Source organism: Nycticebus coucang, chromosome 14 (genome assembly GCF_027406575.1).
Source record: "Nycticebus coucang isolate mNycCou1 chromosome 14, mNycCou1.pri, whole genome shotgun sequence".
Classification (NCBI taxonomy): domain Eukaryota; kingdom Metazoa; phylum Chordata; class Mammalia; order Primates; family Lorisidae; genus Nycticebus; species Nycticebus coucang.
Genome location: NC_069793.1, coordinates 68,533,140 through 68,557,527, shown reverse-complemented (window position 1 = coordinate 68,557,527; position 24,388 = coordinate 68,533,140). Strand labels below are relative to the sequence as shown.

Below are 24,388 nucleotides of genomic sequence, written 5' to 3'. Positions count from 1 at the left end.
TTTTTAACTCTTAATGTAATATTAAGCATAGTTATTAACTCTTAATATATTAACTTTTAATGTAATTATTAAAAGTCCATAGTTCGAGTTAGGGTTTACTCTGTGTGTGTTGCACATTCCGTGGGGTTCGGCAGATGAACATCATGTGTCCACCATCACCAGTCGTAGGAACAGTATACCTGCCCTACAAACTCCCTGCACGCCACCTATTCATCTCTCACTCCCTTCCCCGAGTCCCTGGCAACCACTGATCCTTTTACTGCCTCTGTAGTTTTGTTTTTTTCCGGAATGTTATTTAGTTGGAATTACTCCATATTGTAGCCTTTTCTGACTGGCTTCTGTCCCACAGCACTATGCTTTCAAGGTCCCTCCATTTCTTTTTGTGGCTCCATAGCTAATTTCTTTTTATTGCTGAATAATATTCCATTGTATGGCTATACCACAGTTTGTTTGATCATTCACTTGGGCTCATATTTTTTTCTGTAAAATAAGCCAGTTGATCTCTACTTTGGAAAGCTGCCATCAGGGGATAATGCCCATAGGGCGCTCAGCACAGGACCCAGCAGAGCCCCCGGGCACTGTGGTGCCCACAGAGCTGCCACCCAGCCACAGGAGCTGGCACACAAACAACTCTTGTGACGAGTAGTAATAACAACACTAGTTAGTTTAGCCATTTTTTGAACAGGTTTATTGAGTGCTTAAAACATGTTAAAAGCTGGGGACGCCTATGGCTCAAAGGAGTAGGCGCCGGCCCCATATGCCGGAGGTGACGGGTTCAAACCCAGCCCCGGCCAGAAACTGCAAAAAATAAATATTAAAAAAAAAAAAAAACCTGGGGACACAGTAAATAGCCTTGTACCCATCAAGGGTTTTGGTTGTAAACAGAAACAATTCAAGTTAATTTGAGCAGAAGAGTTCGTTGGAAGGGAACAGAGTAGTTTCCAGAATCTGCAGGCTCTGGGGACCTGAGCCTGAATAGGAGGGGGTCCAGGTATAGCCAAGGTCCCCCGGCTGTTGTCTCCTCTGATGTTGTTGTTGCTGGCCTTGCAGAACCTCCCCAGCTAGTGCGGATAGTCTTCAGTTTTGACTCCAAGACCCAGGCACCTAAAAAAAGTTTTATTGGGGGGCTGGCGCCTGTGGCTCAGTGGGTAGGGTGCTGGCCCCATATACCGAGGATGGCGGGTTCGAACTTGGCCCCGGCCAAACTGCAACAAAAATGGCCGGGCATTGTGGCGGGTGCCTGTAGTCCCAGCTACTCGGGAGGCTGAGGCAAGAGAATCGCTTAAGCCCAGGAGATGGCGGTTGCTGTCAGCTGTGATGCTACAGCACTCTACTGAGGGCGACAAAGTGAAACTGTCTTGAAAAAGAAAAATTTTATTGAGGTAAAAGTCACATACCGTAGTATCCATCCCTTTAAAGTGCTGTGCAATTCACAGTGCTGTGCAACCATCACTGCTGTGTAATTCCACAGCATTTTCATCACCCCAGAAAGAAACTCCCTGCCCATTAGCAGTCACTCCCCTTTTCCCCTAACCCTCCCAACCCCTGCCATTCACTCTAATCTAGTTTCTGTCTCTGTATCTGCCCATTCTGGACACTTCTCATGAATGAAATCATACTACGTATAATATGTGACCCTTTGTGACTACTTTCACTTAGCATGTTTTGAAGGTTCATTTTTCGTAGCATACATCAGGGTTTTGTTCCTTTTTATTGCAGATCTTGTGTTGCTCCATCTTGCTCCCATTTCTCAGATGGGTGCAGTAAGGCTTAGGAAGAGCTAGTGAGCTATCTGAGGTCATATAACAAATCAGTTGAGGGAGACCTGGTTGGAACACCAGCATTACACTCTCAGGAAAGAGGGTGAACTTGGGCCGGAGCAGTGCAGGATAGGGGGCAGGGAGGGTCTGGCATCCTGCCCACTGTGGGGGGGAGGTGGAGCAGGGAAATGGGGCAGATGGGTTTCAGGGTGTCAGGATGGGAGAGGACCCCAGAGACGTGTGCGCATCCCCAATGTCCTACCTCTGCTTGTAGAGGGCATTTACTCCGTCTTGAGTGAGACTCTTGAAAGACTGTTCTTTATGGAAACAGGAGGCTATGAAAGTTCAGGGCAGGGGTCAGGAATGCAGACAGAAAATGGGACTTTGGGCTGGGGAGGGGCCTCAGATGCCAAGCTCAGAGGTGAGAAGTTTCTCTTGTCTCAGAGTGAGCAGTGGCTCTTGGCAGGAGATTTCTTGGGAACCTGGCTGGTATCAGCAGCCCTGGGGGATGGCTTGGAGAAATTGATTGGTCCTAAGTAGCACCCTTAGCACTGCAGAAAGGGGAGGGTGCGGAGAGTCCATTTCTAGGTGTTTGTCCCAGCTGCCCTATGTCTGAGCAGTGCTTCTCTGTTAGCAGAACTTCTGCGTACTTCTCTGAAGTATAATCCAGGAAATCCCTTACCTCCTCCTCTTCTGCCTTGTGCTGGTCACTGAGGACATGGGGTTAACTCAGGTGATCCCATGGGGGACACAGGCATGCCAGCCATGCTCACATAGCATGCCCAGATATACAGGACGGACATGCAGGAGCCCAGGGAGACCTCTAAGTAGGCCTGAGGGTCAGGGAAGCTCCCTGGAGGAGGTAGCATCTGAGTGGGGACTCAGGATCAGGAAATGTTGACAAGATGAAGGGACAGCAAACTCTGGGGGAGGGGAGGCTGGAAGGGTGGTTGGGGTCAGACCCAGTCATTTGCCTATCCAAAATTTCTGGGCTGCCGGTGGCTCACTCTTATAATCCCAGCACTTCGGGAGGCTGAGGTGGGGATGATAGCTTGAGGCCAGGAGTTTGAGACCAGCCCAGGCACCACAGTGAGACTTCATTTGTATGAAAATGTTTTTCAAAATTAGCTGAACATGGTGGCATGCACCTGTAGTCCCAGCTATTCAGAAGGCTGAGGCAGGAGGATCACTTGAATCCAAGAGTTAGAAGTTGCAGTGAGCTATGATGGTGCCACTACACTCCAGCCCAGTTAACAGAATGAGAACTTGTCTCTCTCTTATTTTAAATTTCAGATTAATATGAGGGTACAAATGATTAGGTTACAATGTTTGCATTTGTTAGGTAAGGGCCGTGTTGTAATTGGGCCCCTCACCCAAGAGGTGTGTCATATACCTTTATATTGTGCCCATTAGGTGAGAGCATCCCTTTCCCGCCCCCAACGTAAATTAAATTGAGTTTTTCTGTTGTGTACATGTGTATTAGTTCATCTAATGGCTTCGTATTAGTATTGAATACATCGGATAGTTGCTTTTCCATTCTTGTGATACTTTACTAAAGACTTTGTCTCTTTATTATTATTATTTTTTTTTTTTTTTTGCGGTTTTTGGCCACGGCTGGGCTTGAACCCGCCACCTCTGACATATGGGTCCAGTGCCCTACTCCTTTGAGCCACAGGTGCCGCCCGACTTTATCTCTTAAAAAAAAAAATTCTTGGGCAGCGCCTGTGGCTCAAAGGAGTAGGGCACCGGCCCCATATGCTGGAGGTAGTGGGTTCAAACCCAGTCCCAGTCAAAAAAAAAAAAAGGTTCATTCTATCTGCAAGTGATAGTTTGTACAGGAGGGACAGGACAGACTGTAGGACCAGGGGAGTGGCCAAGGGGCATTAGCAGCAGGTTGAGGGTTATGAGGTCATTGTGGCCGAGCTGTGGCTGGAGAGGGCCTGGGTGACACCCCTGGAAAGCCAGGAGCTGCTCACTATCTCGGTCAGAGACAGAAACTGGGTGGCCGTGGCAGTGCCTCATAACTAAAGCCATGGGAGTATATGAGATGTCCCCAGCCAAAAGAACATACACAGGAAAGAAAAGAGGTTTGCCTCTGGAAAAAGCCCCTGCAGTTAGGAGCAGAATGAAAATTCACCTGGGGGAGAAGAAACTCCAAGAGTCAAAATCACCTGAGTCCTGGGCTGAGGCATGACGCACACAGTTCTCCTTCCCTCTTTTCCGTGTCTGAGGTAGAATTTCCATTCCTGAGAGGACTGTGTGCTGAGTGGTGGGGTTGGGGGAGGGGCAGGCAGAGGATGGGTAAGAACAAGTCCAGGGCCAGGGGCCTGGGAAGGGAATGTGCCGGCAGGGGACTGTGATATGGCCTCCTGCTTGCAGAATGTCCTTCTGCCATAGCTCAGTCACTGCAGTGATGTACCTTCCTGGCCCACTCCTCCTCCCCAACCCCAGTCAAGTGTTCCGTAGAAGTCAAGGCAAAGGCTCTCACTCCCTTTGCAGATTCAGAAAGCAAGGCTGGCGCAGTGGCTCACGCCTGTAATCTCAGCACTCTGGGAGGCTGAGTTGGGTGGACTGTCTGAGCTCAGGAGTTTGAGACCAACTTGAGCCAGAGCGAGATCCCATCTCTACTAAAAATAAAAAAAATAGCCAGGTGTTGTGGCAGGCACCTATAGTCCCAGCTACTTGGGAGGCTGAGGCAAGAGGATCCCTTGAGCCCAAGAGTTTGAGGTTGCTGTGAGCTGTGATGCCACTGTACTCTACCCAGGGCAACAAAGTGAGACTCTGTCTAAAAAAGAAAGAAAGAAAAAGAAAGGCAGGGAGGAAGGAAGGGGGAGGGAGAGAGAGAGAAAGAGGGAAAGGAAAGAAAGGAAGGGAAAGGAAGGGGAGGAGAGGGAAGGGAAGGGAGAGAGACAGGATGACTCCAGTTCCTTTGTGCATTTCAACTGCCTCCTCACTTCCTGGGGAGGTGAGGGCACGTGTGGTGGCTGATAAGACAGCAGCAGCCCTAATCTTCAGGGTATACATGGGGAGATGTGGCTCCCTGGCTGTGGGCTTTGGCCCTCTACCCAAAAGGCTGTGAATGTGGGAGTCCATATGTGGGCACACAAAGCTCTCCAAATCTTCTGGAGTATAGTAAAGCTGAGAGCACCCCCTGCCCCATCCCCAGCTTCCCAAGCCCAAACATACTCCTGAGCCAACTGCATCAGTACCGCCACCCCATCCTGTCCCTTAGACTCAACTCAGAGGCCCCAGCAGCTGCCCTGTATTCCACAAGTCTCTCCAATGCTCCCTGGGACAGAGGCTGCACCAGACTCTTCCCAGCACCTAGGAGGCTCAGGAGCATTCAGATTCCCAGCCAGCCCCTAAAGCAAGCTCTGCTCAGGTGAAGGCTATAACCCTGTGCTGAGGCCAGGTTAACATTTGGCCTTGGTGCCGGGGGGAGCAAGTAGAGGGATAAGCAGAGGCCCTGAATGATGCCCAGAGGTGGAAGTAGTGAGTGGGCCCGAAGCCCAGCGTGCCCCTCCAGTGCAGCCCGTGGGCACCAGAGAGTGACATCTTAGGGAGCTCATCTTACAGGCCTCAGCTCAATGCCCCCAGGAAGCATGCTCTGACTTCCTTGCGTCCTGTTCAGTGCCCACAGCCTCCTTCTCCTCCCTCCATCATGTGCTGTGCTTAATGATACTAGCTCGCTCTGGTGCTTGCAGGAGTCTGCAAACTTTCCCTCAAAAGGGCCAGACAGTAAGTATTTTCGGCTCTGCAAACCATATGTTCTCAGTGGCAACTACTAAATTCTGTATTTACAGTTAAAAAAGTCGCAGACAATACATAAATGAATGAGTGTGGCTGCGTCCCATAAAACTTTATTTATGGACACTGAAATTTGACTTTCATATAATTTTCATGTGTCACAAGATAGTTTTGGTTTTGTTCCCAATGACTTAAAAATGTAAAGACTATTCTTAGCTTGTGAGCTGTATAAAAATAGGCAGCAGGTCAGATTTGGCAGGCCGATGGGTTACAGTATGCCAACCCCTGGGTTACAGCATGACCCTTGGAGCTGGACTGCCTGGGTATGAATTCTGGCTCTGCTGTGTGACTTTTGGTAAGTGGCTAAACCTTTCTGTGCTTCAGATTTCTCATCTATAAAATGGAAAGATAATGATAATCCTTTGGGCATGTAAAACAATACAGCCACTTTGGAAAACAGTTTGGCAAGTCCTCAAAAGGTTGAATGTACAAGAACATATGACTGAGCAATTCTATCCCAAAATATGTACCCAAGATAAAAGAAAACATATCTTCACACAAAAACTCATTCATAGAAGCATTATTCATAACAACCAAAAAGTGGTATCAACTCAGATGTCCATCAGCTGATGAATGGCTAAACCAAATGTGGTAAATCCAAGTAATTGGATATTATTCAGCCGTAAGGAGGAGTGGAGTACTGATGGTATGCTCCAACGTGGACGAAACTTAAAAACATTATGCCAAGTGAAAGAAGCAAGACACAAAAGGCCACATATTATATGACTCCATTTGATGGGGCTAGGGCAATTGGGGAGTGACTGCTAATGCATATGGGAGAATTTGTGGGGTTGATGAAAATGGTTTGAAATTAGATATTAGCGATAGTTGTATAACTTTATAAATATATGAGAAACTGATACTGTATGTTAAATACTGAAAGGTGTACTGTAAAGGAGTAAATTTTATGGCATGTAAATTATATCTCATTTTTTTAAATGGTGATACTTCATAGGGCTGCAGTCAGAGTGAATGAATATAAGGTGCTTGGAGCAGTCCCTGATTATCCTTTGAGGGGACAGGCCACTGTGTCCTGCTTACATTGTCTCCAGGGTCCAGGAAAGGTCCTAGTACAAAACATAGGACTTCAAGTTTCTGGAGTCCTACAGACCAGGGTTGAGTCCTGACACCTCAGTATAGTTGTACACTTTTGTGTGAATCATTTTTTTCTCTGAGCTTTGGGTTCTTCATCTGCAAAATGGAATAATAATAACAACTACTTCACAGCGGTGAGGATCGGGTAATACCTGATACTTTCAGAGCGTGCATGGTATGTCAAGCCAATTGCCACCTGCTCACGCTCACCCAACATGAGCCCCAGGAGGCTGAGCCCTCTGCAGGTATCTCCAGGGCACCAAGCAGGCTGGAGGAGTTGCTCCTGGCAGTGACAGTTGAACCTGCTGTTGCTATACCATCCTCCCACACCCTCACCGGGCTAGGAGTTCCCTGAACACTTTGAAACACTGCAGCGGGTTCCCAGATTGACCACACCCAGCTAAATGACTGCAGGCCAGGCACTGCCACTTCCTTTCTCTGAGCCTCAGTTAGTTGAACTGTCAAGTGGCTTTAGGGCACAGTATGCCACTTTGGTGATCATGACGACAACGAGATGGAATAGTGAATGTGAAGGATTCAGGCAGTGTCCGGTATATTTTGAGTGCTCAATGTATGTCAGCTTTTATGACAACTTATATGAAAGTGTTTATTTTGAGTCTATGTGCTAGGCACTGTTCCAGTTACTGAGGAGACATCAGAGAAGAAAACAGACAAAAATCCTTGTATTCATGAAAATTACATTGTAGTGGGTAGGCAGACAAGAAAAAAAACAAATAAGTTATATTTAAGAACATAATTGAGAAAATAAAGCTGAGAATTGGAGAGGGATCTGAGGGAATATGAGAAGAGGGCGCAGTTTTACATAAGGTGATCTAGGAAAATCTCATCGAGGAAAGAGCATTTGAGTGAAGACATGAGGAGAGGAAGGGAAAGAGGGAGCCACACAGGTTTCTATGAGAAGAGCGTGCCTGGCAGAAGACATAGCAGCATGTCAGGCAAGTGGGAAGAACATGAAGGTGCTCAGTATGCCGATAAGTGAAAGAGTGGGGAGAATGAGGTCATAGGAGGGAAGCAGGGGACAGACAGGTCCCTGGTGACCTGCAGGGTGGACCTCTGACTCCAGGTGAGACCAGGACCCACTGCGGTGCTTTAAGCAGGGCTGACCCACCCTGACTAGGCTACAATGACTAGGCTCCTTCCCTGCCCCTCACATCCTGTGCTTCCTCCCACAGGACCAGCCAGGGCCTCCATGGGCGCCTGAGGGCCGGGTGCCAGGGTGGCAGGCGCGAGCATGGTGAGACACCAGCCCCTACAGTACTACGAGCCCCAGCTGTGCCTCTCCTGCCTCACGGGCATCTATGGCTGCCGCTGGAAGCGCTACCAACGCTCCCACGATGACACCACGCCGGTGAGCCTCGCTGGGACGGGGTCAGAGGGACCCAATGAGTCCCACTGAGCCTGAGGGGCTGGGGGTGGGCTGGGTCTTAGCTCTGTCTCTTCTCTGTGGCTCCTGACCAGTTTCAGTTTCTTTCTCTGTAAAATGGGCCCACAGTAATTCCTGGATCTACCTGACCAGGGAGGCAGGGGTGGAGCTCCTCCTCTCAGGGACATAGCCAGTTGTCAGTTCTCCTCCAACCATGTGGGAGCGAAGCTGCTCCAGAAGGGAAGGGTCACCCCAAGGTGAGCAGTTCTCAGCTTCCTGGCAGATCTGGCTGGACAGGCAAGCAGGCGGGTGGTGGAGGAGAGGATGAGGAGGTGGGCCTGGCCATCCTGGAGCCTGGGAGCTGGCAGTGCTGTGTGGCCTGGCACTGGGGCCCAGTCACCTGAGCTACAGGCCCGCCAGAGCTGGCAGCAGGCACTCAGCCAGAGAGAAAAAGCTCCCTTCAGTGTGGGGCTCCCAGGCCAGATCTGAGCTCACTCCCCAAGCTGTGCTCTGTCCCTGGGGCACTATCAGCTGGTGGATCTGGTTTCTCCTCTGAAGGAACCCAATGCCTGTGTGGTGTTTATCTAAAAACTTTGCTGTCTGGGCGACAACTTTCCTCCTTCCTCCTGCTTGTCTGAACAAAGAAGCTAGCCACCAAATTCAGCCAGCCCCAAATCAGGCTGGAGTGGTGAGGGTGGGGGGTGCAGTTGAGGGGGTACAGTAGGTGGGTTGTCTGAAGGGTAGCTGGGAAAGTTTGTTTGCCTGTCTGCCTACCTCTGCCTGTGCTGGTGGGGGATGAAGTCTGGGTTCAATGACCCCTGAACATGCCATGTCCCCACTCCCAGCATGGAGGAGCCACACAGCCAATCTGAGGCCAGGAAGACGGGCCACACAAGGCCACAAAGTAGCCCTTGGCAGTGCAGGAACTGAAGCCCAGTCTCCCAACCCCAAGCCTCTTTCTTTCTTTTTTTTTTTTTTTTTTTTGTAGAGATAGAGTCTCACCTTATTGCCCTTGGTAGAGTGGCGTGCTGTCACAGCTCACAGCAACTTCCAGCTCCTGGGCTTAAGGCGATTCTCTTGCCTCAGCTTCCCCAGTAGCTGGGACTACAGAAGCCCACCACAATGCCCGGCTATTTTTTGTTGCAGTTTGGCCAGGGCCGGGTTTGAACCCGCCACCCTCAGTATATGGGGTCAGCGCCCTACTCACTGAGCCACAGGCGCCACCCCCAAGCCTCTTTCGGGGAGCCCTTGGAGGCACCATGCGTTACAGCCCCTTCTGCAGATACAGGATTTCCCCACGGGGTGCAGGCTGTGGGCTATGCAGTCAAGGGACATGTGTGCCCATGCCAGCCGCTCCACACACACTAGCTGCCTGTGAGTTTCCTCACCTGTGAACAGGAGGCGCTAACACAGCTTTGTCAAGGAGGCACGGGGCTGAGGAAAGGAGATGAGCACGTTCTAGCTGTTGACTAACCTTTGAGACAGGTCATTTCAGATGTGCAGGCCTCAGCTTCTCAGTCTCTGAAATGGGAGAGGTGTTGGGTTGGTGACTTCAGAATTCTGCGGCCACTCTACTTTGCTCCCGGCAGGCAGCAGGCCTCCCTTGCCCTGGCCTTTCTGTGTCCGGAAAGGCAGGAGCTCAGCCGTGGCTGGCACTCCATGTGTTCAGTGAGCCAGTGCTATGCCAGGCACTGACACTTGGGCACGCATGTTCCTCCCAATGACCTGTGAGTCACATTGGGCACACAGAAGCCAGAGGCAGGAATGACTGAATCATATAACTGTGAGGGGCAGGGCCTGGATCTGGACCTGAGGGGACAGGTCCAGCAGCCACTGGTGGGGCTGGGGATATGGAGACAGTTGAGGCCAAAAGGAGGAGAAGGACAGCCGAGGTCCTAAGCAGCACCATAGGGCAGATGCTAGAGGAGGGTGCATCTCCCAGAACACCTCACTCCCTGGTGTGTCCAGGCCAGCCAGTCCTAGGCTAGGCAGTCAGGAGGTGATGGGTCTTGGCTTAGCTGGCACAGGCCTGGTGGGAGGAGGTGGCCCGAGTCTGGTTTTGAGCTCACTGGGAACCAGAGCAGTGTGGGCTCCTCAATGCCAGAATTTGGGGCCCAGCCTTTTAAAGAGGTAGCAGGAGGCCTCAAGTCAGGCTGGAAGAGGGGACAGGGCTTTGCAGCAGCTCTGGGTAGCAGCACCTCTGCAGGAAGGGCTGAGGTCACCTTAAGTGACCTCAAACCCACAGCTAAAGATGAGCATCGTCTGTTCCCCACCCGTTTTTCCGCAGTCACTCACCCACCTCCTACCCCCTCTCCTCCCACTTCCTGGGCTCTCAGCCTCTGCCTTTGCCTTTTCTCTTCTCTCTCCCCAGCCCCCCTAAAACAGGTGACAGGCTGGGCCCAGTGAAGGAAGAGTGATCTGGTTTCTCAAAGACGGGTCATGCAGAATAGGGAACTCCCTAGGTTTAGCTGAACAAATAAAGGCTAGCTGCTGGGAGAGGAGAGCTGCCTGGCTTGGGGGTGGTGGAGAGGCCTGGGCCTGGGGCCTCACCTCATTCCCACCTCCTCTTCTGGGGACTCTCCCCTTACAGCTCCCAACTCAGAGAAGCTGGGTTCAAGTGCTTCTGTAAAGCTGTATCTCTCTCTTACCTGTGAAATGGGGAGACAGACAGGTGGGTGAGTCACAGACACATTCCATTCTCATCCTCGAGCTGGAAAATGAAGTGTGACAGTAAGAGTAACAGTTGCCTTTATTAAGTACCTATTGTATGCAAGGAGCAAATGGCTCACATGCATATACCTGTTCATTGTTATCACACCCGGGGGGGCATGTTTAATGGTTCTGTGGATGGAGAAATCAGGCTTTAGAACCCTCACACACAAAGTCAATGATGGATTTGCAGCTTGAGCCTCAGGGGACTGGAAGTTAGAGGAGAGAACTGTGTTGAGGATGTGTATCTTTATCGTTTATTTTAGAGATGGGGCCTCACTCTGTCACCTAGGCTGGAGTAGTGCAGTGGTGTGATCATATCTCACAGCAGCCTCAAACTCCTATACTCAAGTGATCCTGCCTTAGGCTTTCAAGTAGCTGGGACTACAGGCATGTGCCACCACACCAGGCTTATTTTTAAGTATTTTGTAGAGACGGAGTCTCACTATGGTACTCAGGCTGGTCTCAAACTCCTGGGCTCAAGTGATCCTCCTTGCCTCTCCTTGCCCTGGCTTCCCAAAGTGCTAGGATTACAGGTGTGAGCCACTGTGCCTGAGTGTTGAAGATGTGTGTGGGTTTTTGTTTTTGTTTTGTTTTGTTTTTGCAGCTTTTGGCCAGGGCTAGGTTTGAACCTGCCACCTCCGATATATGGGGCTGGTACCCTACTCCTTTGAGCCACAGGCAATGTGTGTGTTTTTTTTCTTTTTTTGAGACAGAGTCTTACTATGTCACCCTTGGTAGAGTGCCATGGAATTACAGCTGACAGCAACCTCCAACTCTTGGGCTTAAGCAATTCTCCTGTCTCAGCCTCCCAAGTAGCTGGGATTATAGGCACCTGCCATAACACCTGGCTATTGTTTGTTGCAGTTGTCATTGTCATTTAGCTGGCCCGGGCTGGGTTCAAACCCGCCAGTCTTTGTATATGTGGCTGATGCCGTAACCACTGTGGTATGGGTGCCAAGCCATGGATGTGTTTTAATGAGCGCCTGCTGGAAGAAGACAAAAGGAGACCCCAGGAGGAGGACTTGAGAAGTTGCCTGATGGATGAGAACAAGAACTGGATCTGTAGCATTTGGGGCAACTAGGAGTATCTTTGAATGCTAGCCTAGGCACCCTCAGGGTTTCACTAGTTGAGATCTAGCCCCTACTGTGCAGAGGTGGGTCCTGGGAAATGGGGAGGGTGGGTGGAGCACTTGGAAAGGACCATCTCCCCACCCATGTTGGCTTCCCTCCTCTTGCTCAGCCAGACTGATGAAGCCTCACCTCCTCCAGGCCTGGGCCCACACTGCCTCCTCCCCCCAGAACACACACTTGACGAGGAAGCAGGAGACTGAGGACCAGAGAGGTGAATGGCTCTTCTCCTGCCCCAGCACTGAGGAGTGGAGAAGCCTGGCAGCAGGGGGCCACCCCATCAACAGCCAGGAAGGGAAGCAGACCTTTTTATAACTGAGGATAATTAATTGCTTGTTGTCTATGACTCATTACTCTAATACTGCCAATTAAGGACTTGGTAGGACAGAAGACAGTTTTCAGGCCATCCCCTGAAGACCGTGTGTCTGTAGGAGGCAGCATAGTCTCAAAACCAGCTTGTCTGTTCCAAGATGGATGGGTATAGGTCAGATGCCTGGAGGAACTTCCGAGACAGAGACCTTGAATGAGACAAGAGTATAATGGCACTTGTACGGTACACATATCCTTTGAAGGTTGGCATAATCTTAATTGACCCCTCCATCTGCAGATGGGGCTCCAGAAAGAGCAAACGATTTCTTTAAGCCCCCTGCTCCCAACTCCAGGCCTGTGCCCTCTCCCCTATTTCACACCAGTCTTGTCTGGGGCACATGGGTTACTTATTCAATCAACAAATTCACCTTACTATCTGTTCTGGGCTCTGAGGTCATAGGTATATCAGACCTGGTTCTTCCCTCCCTTGAAGAGCTTCCAGGCTGGTTGGGGAGCAGATAGGAACAGATACACCCAGACCACCCAGGGCAGTCGCTGCAGAGGCCCAGGGAAACCCAGGAATGGGAAAGCTTGCCTGAGCTGGCCTCCTAGCAAGCTCCATCTTGCCAGAGTGGAAAAGTGTTCAGGGCAGGGGGAACTGTGTATGCAAGACAGTGTCTTGTGTTGGGAATTGAAAGTAATTCTGCCCAGTGTGGCTCAGGTGTGAGGAGGGGGGGAAGGTGTTGCCAAGTAGGCCGGTGCCCTGGAGCTGTGATGAGAAGTCTGGACTTCAGCCTGGCAGTGGGGAGCCTCAGTCAGACTCAGGCCATGCAAGGACCACTGTGGTTAAATCATAGCACATGTTCGCAGGGCCTTGAATTGGGGTGGGGAGGACCAGGGAGCCAGAGGAGAGAAGCTGAGGCCTGGGGAGGGTAGTGGTGGTAGGGGGTTTGGAGGGGTGTAAGCAAGGGGAGGAATTCCAGGGATATCAAGAACGTTAATCAATAGACTGTGGATTGAGATTGAGAAGAGTCTCTGATGACTCCTATCACCCCACAATTTCCCTCCCGGTTGTGGGAGGCCATTCCTTGAGATGGGAAACTTTGCTGTACCCTAGGAATGGGTAAGAAGAGTGGTCTCAGCAGAGTCCAGGAAGAGCACAGTAGTGGGGGAGTGGAACCAACAAATAAGCTTCCCCAGCCCCAGGCTCCTGCCTCCTATACTGAGATGTGATGGGGAAAAGGAGGATGCCTGCTATAGGGAAATCCATCCCCACCTCTTCTGCCCCTTGCCCCTCCACATAATCATTTGGCTATGCTGGGCTTCGCCTCATTCCCAAGGTAGCCCAGGGAAAAGACCTTCACAGTGCCAGGCCTTTGCTCCTGCCCTTCCCTCTGGCTGGAATCCCTTTTTTTCTCCTCTCTGCCTCTGGACTCTTTGCACGTGCCCCTCCCCCTACCTCACTAAAACAGTCACCCTCCTTCCTTCTCTCTCGCCCGTGGGCTCCTGGAGCACTTTGGCCTGTGTGCCATGTGGATTATGATTTTTCTCCATCTCCTACTAGACTCTTGAGTGTTGCAGGGGCCTGGCTCAGAGGGGATCCTCGGGCAAAGTCTGCCAAGTGAGCTACTGGCAGGATGATTGAGTGTATGCAGTTAAGACTGGGTGTGGAAGCCAGTTCAGGATGGGCCTGCCATCTTGCTGATTGGGTGGGGAGGCAGGACCCCCCGGAGTGTGCAGTGAAGGCGAGCATGCATGTGTGGACAGGTGCGTGCTGTGTTCTTGGTGCTGCCTCCTGTGCCCTGGCTGTGGTTGGCAGGGGAGGGTGCTGATTCAGCCAGTGGGACCTCCAGAACCACCCTTGACGCTGGGATTGGGCTCATGCTGCCAGAGAGAGGGGGGAGGTAAGTTTCCCATCTGCCCCCCCCTCCCCACTCTCTATCCTGTCAACCAGGTAGGTTTGTATCAGGGACTTGGGCTGGAAAGAACAGATCCCACTCAGGAATCAGGGTGGGCTTCATAAGTGAAGCAGCCTTTGAGATGGGCTCCAGGGTGTGATTGGATTCAGCCAGATGTGCAACTGGGGCAATCCTGGGCCACAGACCTGCTGCCTGAGCTCTACTCTGCTTCCCAGTGACAGAGGGTGACCTTAAATGAGGCCCAGACCCTCCACAGGCCTCAACTTGCTTGTGGGTTAAATGGAGGTACAAATCCATGTCCTGAGGGTCCAATTCGATAATGGATATGAACTTGTGCCTCATACCAGAAGAGACCATTGTTCCACTGGGGAAACGTGCCTGCCCTCCAAACTTTCAAAGTGATGGCTTTCTCCTTTTTGGTGCTTTGAGGAAAAGGGACCCAGTAGGGGTGAGAGAGGAACCCTCTGAACTTTACTTTTCCTGCTTCTAAAATGGGAGTGATAATACCTCTTGCAGGGTTGCTATGAGGATAAGAAACTAGGAGATGATATTATTATATCCATGAGAGGGAGGAGGGGCTGGATAGCCCGGTTTGTTGCAGCACAGGGAGAGGAGGATTTATCACTGCAATAAAGCTGTGTGGTCTCCTGCCTGTGGGAACCCCACACCCTACCTAGCTCCTGCAGAATAGCACTGAGGGCACCCGGCAAGGCTACTCCACACTCCAGGGGAGTGGTGGAGCTCTCTCTGGGTGCTGTCGCTCTGTGAGCACCTGGGAGAGAGAGTGGGTATTGGCAAGGGAAGGGGCTGGGCCACCCACCCGTGCCCTGGGCAGGGCCCTATGGAGAGTCCTTTCTAAGGGCCTCTTTGCTTTTCTGCTGTTTTCCTGAGGGACTGATGGGACTTGAGGGATGGGTAAAAGAGACAGGTTGCTCCAGGCAGGGCCTGATTGCATTCTCCTGCCTAATGAAGTGTTCTCAGTGTGCCCCAGCAGAAGCGAGAGCAGACAGAGGCCTAATTGCCAGGCTCTCTGTAGCCCGGAAAAATAAATCCAGCCTCTCAGGCTGTCAAGAGCTGGCTGGGGGTGGAGATTCTAATCCCTTTCCTGGCTGGGCCCTAATGCTGCAATATCTCTCAAACCTCCTGGATCTGCCCCCTCCCCCAAATCTCCCAGGTCAAGGCCAGGTGATCCTTCCAGAGCCTGTCCATCTCTCCCTTCTGGGAGCTCCCCGCACCCCTCTCAGCTGGGATTTCCTAGGCTTTGCCCATGCATCAGTCCTCCGATTTGGAACTTGGCAAAGGTGGGGCCAGGCTGACAATTGGAAGAGCTGAGGTGCACAAGATTTAGCCCACAGGTGGCAGACTCAGGGGTAGGCACCCCTCAATTTCTCCCTCCCAGTTTTTGCAGGCCTGTGTTGTGTCAAGGGCACAGCAGGGCTCTGGTCTCCTCAAAACAGAGCTGGGACCACAATGGGGGAAGGGCTGACTGCGTGGGAAGGAGCTGTGCCAGGCAGAACCAGCGTGAAGGGGAAAGGGCAGCGTGGGGACAGACTAGAAAACCTGGAAACACAGCCACACACATCTGAGAATTTACTGTGTGGTAAATGAATGTGGAAATTATTGTGAGTATCACAAATGGTATACAGACAGCTGAAGCATCCATTTGGGGAAAGTAAAATTAGACCCCTGCTTCTTACACTAAAATAAATTCCAGATGGATTAAAATGTGTTTTTTTCTATCTTTAAACTTTTTTTCTATTTAGAAAACAAATTCGTCGAGGAAGTTCAAACAACTCAGAAAGATGTAAAGAAAAAGAAATTCTAGTCTTCACGCTTTAGAGATCAGGCTTTCAAACCTCTCTCCGTGCACATGATATACATACGGAGCTATAGGTAGATGGTGGATTCGAGATTTAAACGTAAACACTGAAACTAAGACACCAGCAGTGTAAAACATGACTTAAATATATAACCTATGCCACCTTCCTTAACTGTGAAACCGAAAGCAAAGTGCATAAAGAGGGATAGATTCGATTGTATAAAAAGTTAAATTTTTATGCAAAGAGCATGATAAACAAAATTAAGTTAAATTAAAAAAATGAGCAACACTGTACACTATGTATGAAGGTTAATACTCTCACATGGAGAAAGCCCATAAGAAAAGAAGCCAGTTCCCTAAAGCAAACCTGCGTTGCTCCATGACTTCTTGTCTTCTGCTGCTTTTGTTTGGATAGAGGCTCACCCAACTTGAACTTGAACTTGTCTTTTCATCAAACCCTTTCCTTCTGCTTTGCTCCAGGTGTCTCCTCTTCCAGGAAGCCCTCCAGGCCATCCCCCCTCTTGGCAGCATTAAGGATCTAGGCTTTGAGCTCCTAAGAAGCACGTGCAAGTCCCTTTCACAACGCTCAGTCTCAGGACTGGCAACACCTGTTTGCTGCTCAGTCATGGCTCAGGTTGACCTGATGTATCTCCAAGTATCCAACGCTCAGCAGAAAGGCAAAGTGCATGTGTATAGAATGACTGGAAGAGAGTGGTGGCAAGGATGTGGGAGGGAGACACTGGATTTAGTTTGGTAAGGGGTATGAGGTAGAGTGTCTAATTTTTTTTTTTTTTTGAGACAGAGTCTCACTTTGTCACCCTTGGTAGAGTGCTGCGGCGTCATAGCTCATAGCAACCTCAAACTCTTGAGCTCAAGAGATTCTCTTTCCTCAGCCTCCCAAGAAGCTAGACCACAGGCACCTGCCACAACAGCCAACTGTTTTTTAGAGATGGCATCTCCCTCTTGCTCAGGCTGGTCTTAAACTCCTGAGTTTAAGCAATCTACCTACCTCGGCCTCCCAGAGTGCATCCAATTTTTCTTTTTTTTTTTTTACTGAATGGATGTCTGATGTCCTGATGGCCCAACAGCATCTGTTGAATTCTACATTATCTCTCCCCTCATTTACTAATGTCCTAATCCTGCATCCATGTTTTCAGGCCATTCTCCTTATTTTGATCTCAGTTTCTCCTTTTCTTAATTGGACCTTTAGAAGATAAAGTCAAGATTGTCTCTGACATCTTGTCTAACTCCAAAATTTCAGGGTTCCTTCCCTGGCACTGCCTGTAATTCGAAGTATGACCTTAGACAAGGCTCTCCCCCTCTGAGCCTGTTCCTTTCTTGGTCAGACAAGCATAATTACATGTCCTATCCCTTGTTGTTCTGAGACAGGAACACTGGAGTCACCCAGACCTGCATGTGAATTGTGGCGCCAGCATTAGTTTGCCCTTTGTGACCTTGGGCAACTCACTTCCACTATCTGAGGCTGGGTTTCTTTACCTCTGCCTTTTCAGAGCTGTGGGGAGAATGGGCTGAAACAAGTTCAGGGTTCTTACCATACCCTCACCCCAACGCCATGATGAACTCACATAGGACCCATGCTCCACAGCCCGCAATGCAGCCTGTAAGTGGGATTGGGCAGCTGCTATGCCAGGGTCTTCTTCCTCCAACAGTGCCTGCTCCTGGGGTCACAGCCTGCAGAGCCAGGCCTGACCTCTGCGTCTGGGTTGAGGGTAGACGATCAGTCTCTCTGTCCTTAGCAACTGGAGAAATGTGGTGTAGAATAGGGGAGGGGAAAGGCTTGATCACTGTCTTCACATAATTAAAGGGCTGTCAGACTCGAAATGATAATTATAGGAAAGATCGTGGATTTTGCAACTTACAGACTTACAGCTTACATCTGTAATCGTGCTGGGGCCTGGCAGCCCTCCTGTGAGGTGCTGGTGATGTCATCTCTGTGAACAGAGGAGGAAGCTGAGGTTGGAGGTCCTAAGTGACTGGTCCATGGCCACACAGCTAATGGGAAGAAGGGCAGGGATTAAAATCCAGCCTTTTATTCTATTTACCCTTCCTTGGTCATTTGACCTCAATATTTCTTCCCTCTTGGTTGGACATGTTCTATGTGGTATCAGAGCCAGACACAGGGAGCAGAGAAGGCTAATTTCAGCTCCACTTCCCAAGAGGCAGAGGGAAGGGCCTCCCCAGACACCGTGTATGTGAGGTTTTAGAGGTCTATAGAGCATGCAAACACACCTGTCCCCATTTTACAGAACAGGAAACTGGACTCAGAGAGGATAAATGTCTTCCCGAGGGTCACTTAGGAGAGGCCAGTCTGAGATTCTAACCAAGTGTTGTGAGATCCCCAAGCTGGCCTCCCTGTCAGGCTGCTGGTCTGGGAGGAAGGACTGTGGGTCCAGAGAGGACCACACTATCTGGAGGGAGCAGGCCTGGAGCCACCAGACCAGAGCAGAGTGAGCTCCTGTCCTGGAGACTACAGGTCTCTGCCCTGGGGTCACAGGCAGGGGACCAGGAATTGAAAAGACAGTTCTGGTTCTGAGCAGTCTGATTCTAAGTCTGTGGTGTTGCCAGGGTGGGGCCAGCAGTTCCTGCTCCCCTTTTTGGCCTGCAGAGTTCAGACCCCAAGTTCTGTTTGGGGACCCAGAGGAGGTGTTCTGTGTCCTATTGAGCCCCCTGTAATGGGAGGGGCAGCTGTGTGCATCCTGGCCTGGGGCTGCAGTGTGGGGCCACCAGGAGCCTAAGGAGAGTGGCGGAAGGCAGCAGTTCCACCCAGCGGCTATGGCCACACTTTCTGCACAGGGCCTGGCTTTGAGGCTCAGTCGAGCTTCGTGACTGTGAGCTGCAGCTGCTCAGAAGCTCCTTTCTGGACTCTCTTCACTGAATGCAGAGGGCTCTGCTCTGGGCTGGGAGGCATAGGACAGGACAAGGAAACATGACCATTGGCAGGAAAGAGTGAGGAGGAGGAGTAGCCTTTGGGGACATTGGCCTATCTTGCCCAGATCATGATGGAGGGGGCTCATCTTCCTGGAGGAGACAGGACAGGGTTCATGAGGCTAGATGCCCAAGTCTCCGGATTCTCCGGCCCAGCCGCCCAACCTCAGCCTCTGTCCCTTGGGAGCAGGGATGGAGCTTCCTGTGTGTCCACAACAGGGTCACCTGCTGCCGCAGCTGTTCTCTTCCTACCTGGTCCCCACCTGCTGCAGCTGGGCCAGCTTAGGGACTGTTCTGCCAAGGGGTGGCAGTGCCCCCAGCTCCAGCTTGCCTTGGCCTTTGTCCTGCTTCCTGAGGGTAGGTCTGGGGCCTGAACAATGGCCCTGTCCACAGGTGGCCCTGCATCACCCTGTCTCACATTTATACTTCTGTCTCTCTTACCATATCTGAGCATCACCTTGTGCCCAGTGTGATGGCCTCTGTGTGAGGGCCTGGGGACACAGAAATAGCTCAGGCCATCTCTGCCCTGAAGGAGCTCATAGCCCAGGGACTATCCCTTAGGATGCACCTATTGTGTGCCATTGAAGCCTATAAGCTTGTTTAACAGCATCCCTCCAAGGTCAGGTCATTATTCTCATTTCCAGGAGTGACGACCAAGGCTCAAAGGGATTGACTGACTTGCCCAAGTGGCAGAGCCCTGTCTTCGGCATCCACGCTCTTTCCATCTCCATACTTTGGAATGTGACTGTGCAGGATGGTCAGAGAAGGGAGGTCTTTGGAGGTTTGGGGGATGGAAAGGTTTCTTGAAGGAGCAAGAGGTCTGGCCTGGGGGTGGACCCCAGAAAAAGGGAAGAGAGAATCCAAGGGGCCAAACTGGGGCTAGATTGCCCAGAGGATAAGGGTGGATTTTGAGGGGAGCTATCTTGGGCTAGCCCTCGAGGGGTCCTCCAGAGAACTGCATCCTGTCAGGACACTGGATTCAAACCCCATCCTATCCTCTTGGTGACCTCTCCTTGGTGACCTCTCTGACTCACCTCCACTCACTTATGTTGAGCCTTTGTGCAAATCCTCAACAGGAATCTCTTCCCCAGGACACCTGGCCACCATGCACTATAAAACTGTCATAATAAGTACATACCTTTATGGCCACCTTGATATGAGAGATGCTTCCTGGGCATGGTGCAGCTCACTACTCTTTCAGCTGGTGTGGTGGCCCTCTGGGCCTCAGTGGGACAAGGATAAATATCCCTAAGTAAATAGCCCCTTGCAGGGTACAGACTAGGAAAGAACGAGGGCCCTCTCCACATGGCAGGGGCATTAGGGCAGTGATTGTGGGGCAGCATCTCCCCAGGCCAGAGGCAGATTGGCTGTTAACAGATGGAGCTGTACAGGCCTTTCTCCACCCTAATGAGCCCTGACAGGGACCATTAGTGCCATTTGGAGCCTCTTTATCAGCAGAGCTGCTCCAGGCCTCTTCCCCACCTTCCCCTTCCCTTTCTTCTAGCCCCTGCCATTTGGTGTTTCCGCTGATTGTTCTTAGAGTGAGCCCCCCTGCCTCTTTTCCCCTGCAGCTGGGGCCTTTTCATCCTCATCTACAGGCTCCCTGTGGCTTCCAGCTCCCAGGCCCTCAATCCCAGCCCCCGCCCCAGCTCACGTCCCAGTTCTGATAATAGGGTTTCTAGTTCCTTGTTCCTTAGGCCCTGCCCCCATCCCTCTGTCAGGGTGTCTCACCCACCTGCCGGTTCTAGTCTTGTCACCCTGGTTGGTCCCCAGAGCCATTCCTGCACTATCCTGCCCTGCCCCAATCTTTGGATTTGTCCAAGTGAGAACAATGGCCCTTGCTGCACCCCACCTGCTAAAGCCCAGCACTGCTACAGGCCCTCCCAACACCTGTGGTCTCCCTGACCATCTGTCAGTGTTGGGTCCTGCATCACACCTTGCTGCAGGAAGGCCCCTCAGCACCTGTAGCAGGTTCTCTACCCACTCAACCTCCAGGCTACTTGCCTGGGACAGGACCCATCCTAAGCAGAGGCTCACCCCTTCCCTGGCTCCCTCTCAGAACCTCGTCTTCTGGTCAGAGGCATAGAGGCCCTGCTCCTGCTGGGGCAGAGGGATCTCTGTGGGCAGGTGGCCATCTGGTGCTGCCAGCTCAGGGTCCATAGAAGCCTGAGCACTCCTCTGTGGGGTTGGGGTATTAAGCCCCCAGTGAAATCTCTCCTGGGTGGGTATACTCAAGTAGGAGAAAGTGTGTTTACTTGCACTCCATTTCATTATCAAATCTTTCTTTCTTTTTTTTTTTTTTGTAGAGACAGATTCTCACTTTATGGCCCTCAGTAGAGTGCCGTGGCCTCACACAGCTCACAGCAACCTCCAACTCCTGCGCTTAAGCGATTCTCTTGCCTCAGCCTCCCGAGCAGCTGGGACTACAGGCGCCTGCCACAACACCCAGCTATTTTTTTGGTTGCAGTTTGGCCGGGGCCGGCCTTGAACCCACCACCCTCGGTATATGGGGCCGGTGCCTCACCAACTGAGCCACAGGCGCCGCCCATCAAATCTTTCTTAAATTCCTGTGTCACCCAGAATATGAAAAACACCCAGATTTTGGCTTGGTGCCCATAGCACAGTGGTTACAGCGCCAGCCACATACACTGAGGGTGGCAGGTTCGAACCTGACCCAGGCCAGCTAGATGACAATGACAACTGCAACAAAAATAGCCGGGCATTGTGGTGGGCACCTGTAGTCCCAGCTACTTGGGACACTGAGGTAAGAGAATCGCTTAAGCCCAAGAGTTAGAGGTTGCCGTGAGCTGTGATGCCACAGCACTCTACTGAGGGTGACATAGTGAAACTCTGTCTCAAAAAAATAAAAAAAAAAAAGACCACCCAGATTTCTTTCTTTCTTTTTTTTTTTTTGTTGTTGTTATTGTTTTTTGAAACAGAGTCTCACTCTATCACCCTGGGTAGAGTGCCATGGCATCATCACAGCTCACAGCAGCCTCAAACTCTTGGGCTCTGGCAATCCTCATGCCTTAGCCTCCTGAGTAGCTAGGACTACAGGCGTTCATCACAATGCCCAGCTAGTTTTTCTATTATTAGTAGAGATAGGGGTCTCTCTCTTGCTCAGACTGGTCTGAACTCCGAAGCTCAAGCAGTCTGCCTAGCCTCCCAGAGTGCTAGGATTACAGGCATGAGCCACCTCATCTGGCCAAATACCACCCAAATTTCAAGGTGCTTCTGTACAGCGAAGAGAGGGGGAAGGGGAGCAACTTGTATAGAGACAGTTCTGGGACTGTGCCATAACTCAGATGGTTATAGGAGTTCCGAGGAGATAACATTCACCCTCTCAGACAGGGGAGACCTCAGGGAGGAGGGTACTCTGGAAGGAGGAGGGTTTCCCAGAGGGGCTAGAGAAAGGCTGCTTTCTAGATGGAGGATGGAGCTGTGTGAAGGCATGGGGCCTGAAAGAGCCTGTCTGGGGAACTATGGGTAATCTTTTACATGGGCATAAAGTGCCTCTGTAGGGCTGTGGGCACAGAGGCTGACCTTGGCCTGGTGGGGGGCCCTGACATCTGCTGAAGAGCTCAGACCAGTGGGACTCTCCAGCTGGGGCATGACATGACCGGGTGGGGAGTCAGTCTGGAGGACATGGCACTCCCTTTGGGAGACCCGAATGTTTAAGCTGGCCTGGGACTCTGTAGGAAATGCGGGCTGTTGTGAGTAAATAAGAATTTGAGGTGGCAAAAGAAATTCTTAGAAGAACTAGACCTGGGGTCCTGGGCTGGCCAGGATAGGGGTGTGGAGAGAAGGTGTCGGCTCAGATGTGGCAGTGTGGCCCAGCTCTGCTGACAGGTGGCAAGAAGCAGGACTGAGCTGCCACCCTTCTCTGTTCCCCCAGACAGTACTGGTCACTGTCTGGCTGAGGGGTCTTGGGTTCCTTTGTTCCAGAAGGGCATGTGGCCTGGCCTGACTTAACCAGGCTTTCCCCATTTCTGAATGGCTGGGTTCTGCCATACCTAGACCTGAGGTTTGTTCATTCTGAGTCCAGGTGGGGCAGATAGAATGAGAAGCCATCCCCTCAACTCTAAACCTGCTGGAAAGACTGCCTTTCAGGGCGTTATCACCTTTGCATCTCCGTTCATGTACAAAGTGGGACCAAACAAGGCAGCCTGGTTCTGCCCTTGCCACTAGTGGTGGCGGCTGCTCACCCAAGCACAAGTCACCACACTTGAGGGGCTCACCCTCCTGCCCAGGTGGGTCACCCAAGCACAAGCCCTTCTGCCTGGGGCCAGGCATGGAGTGAGTGTTGGGGGAACAAGCCCAGGGGGAGTGGCCTTTCCAGGTTGAGAGAACTGGTTGGGGGTAAAGCTGGAGAAGGCAGGGGTCACACCCAGAAGGGTGTCCCTGCTGCCTGAGTAGCCCTGTGAAGTTATACCAAGATTGAGTAGTGCCACAGCTCTGGGCTGACTGTCATGTGTGGGAGGGGTCGGTAGCAGAGAGCCCAGGGGTGGGGACGCCTCAGCTCCAGGCCCTTAAGGGGAAGGTGTCTCTATTCTCTCCTCACACTGACCTCCCCTTAAGGGCTGTTGATTTGTTCTGATGATCTCAGCAGTTCCCAGGATGCAGGATATTCCAAGCTTGTTGTGCTTCCAAGATAAGGGGACAATGAAAGCAGGGATAGACCAGAGGCGCAGGCGGAAGCGCCTACAGACCTCTGAGCAGGCGCCTCAGGAAGCAGCAGCCGTGGGGTCAGCGTCACCTCATGGCCCACCCCCAGACGGCTGGAGATGGGGGCGGGGGAGCTGGCGCCCAGTGGAGGTGGCAGGACACTACTTCTTCAAGTCCAGAGTCCAGGGCCCCAGCCCTAATCCTCTGCTAACTTGCGGTGCAACCTGGGCAAGTTGCTTGATTCCTCTGGGCCTCAGTGTCTTTATCAGCAGCATGAGGTGAGGGGAGAACGAGAGCTGCTTTGTAGGCCTGCGTGAGGATGGAACGAGCATGCTGTACTTCATAGACTGCCATCACTGTGCTGGTGCAAACGCGTCAGGGCGGGCTTTGCTTCTGGAGGCCTTCGCCAGGATGGGGAAACCGGCACACACCAGAAAGGCCTCAGGCTGCAGCAGCAAAATCACAGCTCTCAGAGAACCCCCAACTGCTCCAGGCTCCCCACTATTTTGTGACTTTGGGCTCTGTGAGGTTGGACTGGTCACTTCCCCTCTCTGAGCCTCAGTTTCTCCCAGTGCACAAAGGACAGTCTTGCCTGCCCAGCAGGTGTGGCCACCAAAAGGGAGGAAGGAACCATTCCAGTGGGAGGCAGCCTGGGGGCTAGCCCCTCGCCCCACTTACCAGCCTCTCCTTGCTCTGCCCTTGCAGTGGGAGCGCCTCTGGTTCCTGCTCCTCACCTTCACCTTTGGCCTCACGCTCACCTGGCTCTACTTCTGGTGGGAAGTCCACAATGACTATGACGAATTCAACTGGTGAGTGGAGTCGGGGCTGGGCAGGCAGGGTCAAG

General features: G+C 51.6%; 1 protein-coding gene across 4 annotated transcripts in view; it reads left to right on the top strand.

Annotated features, from left to right (window-relative positions):
* GDPD5 (glycerophosphodiester phosphodiesterase domain containing 5) overlaps nt 1-24,388 on the top strand; it is a 90,976-nt gene that overhangs the window by 39,372 nt on the left and 27,216 nt on the right. For all 4 annotated transcript variants that reach the window (XM_053560277.1, XM_053560279.1, XM_053560280.1 and 1 more), the window contains exons 3-4: nt 7,856-8,031; nt 24,250-24,353. In XM_053560277.1, the coding sequence (XP_053416252.1) occupies nt 7,915-8,031; nt 24,250-24,353 (221 nt within the window). In that variant the 5' untranslated portion in view covers nt 7,856-7,914. The remainder of the gene's footprint in view (nt 1-7,855; nt 8,032-24,249; nt 24,354-24,388) is intronic.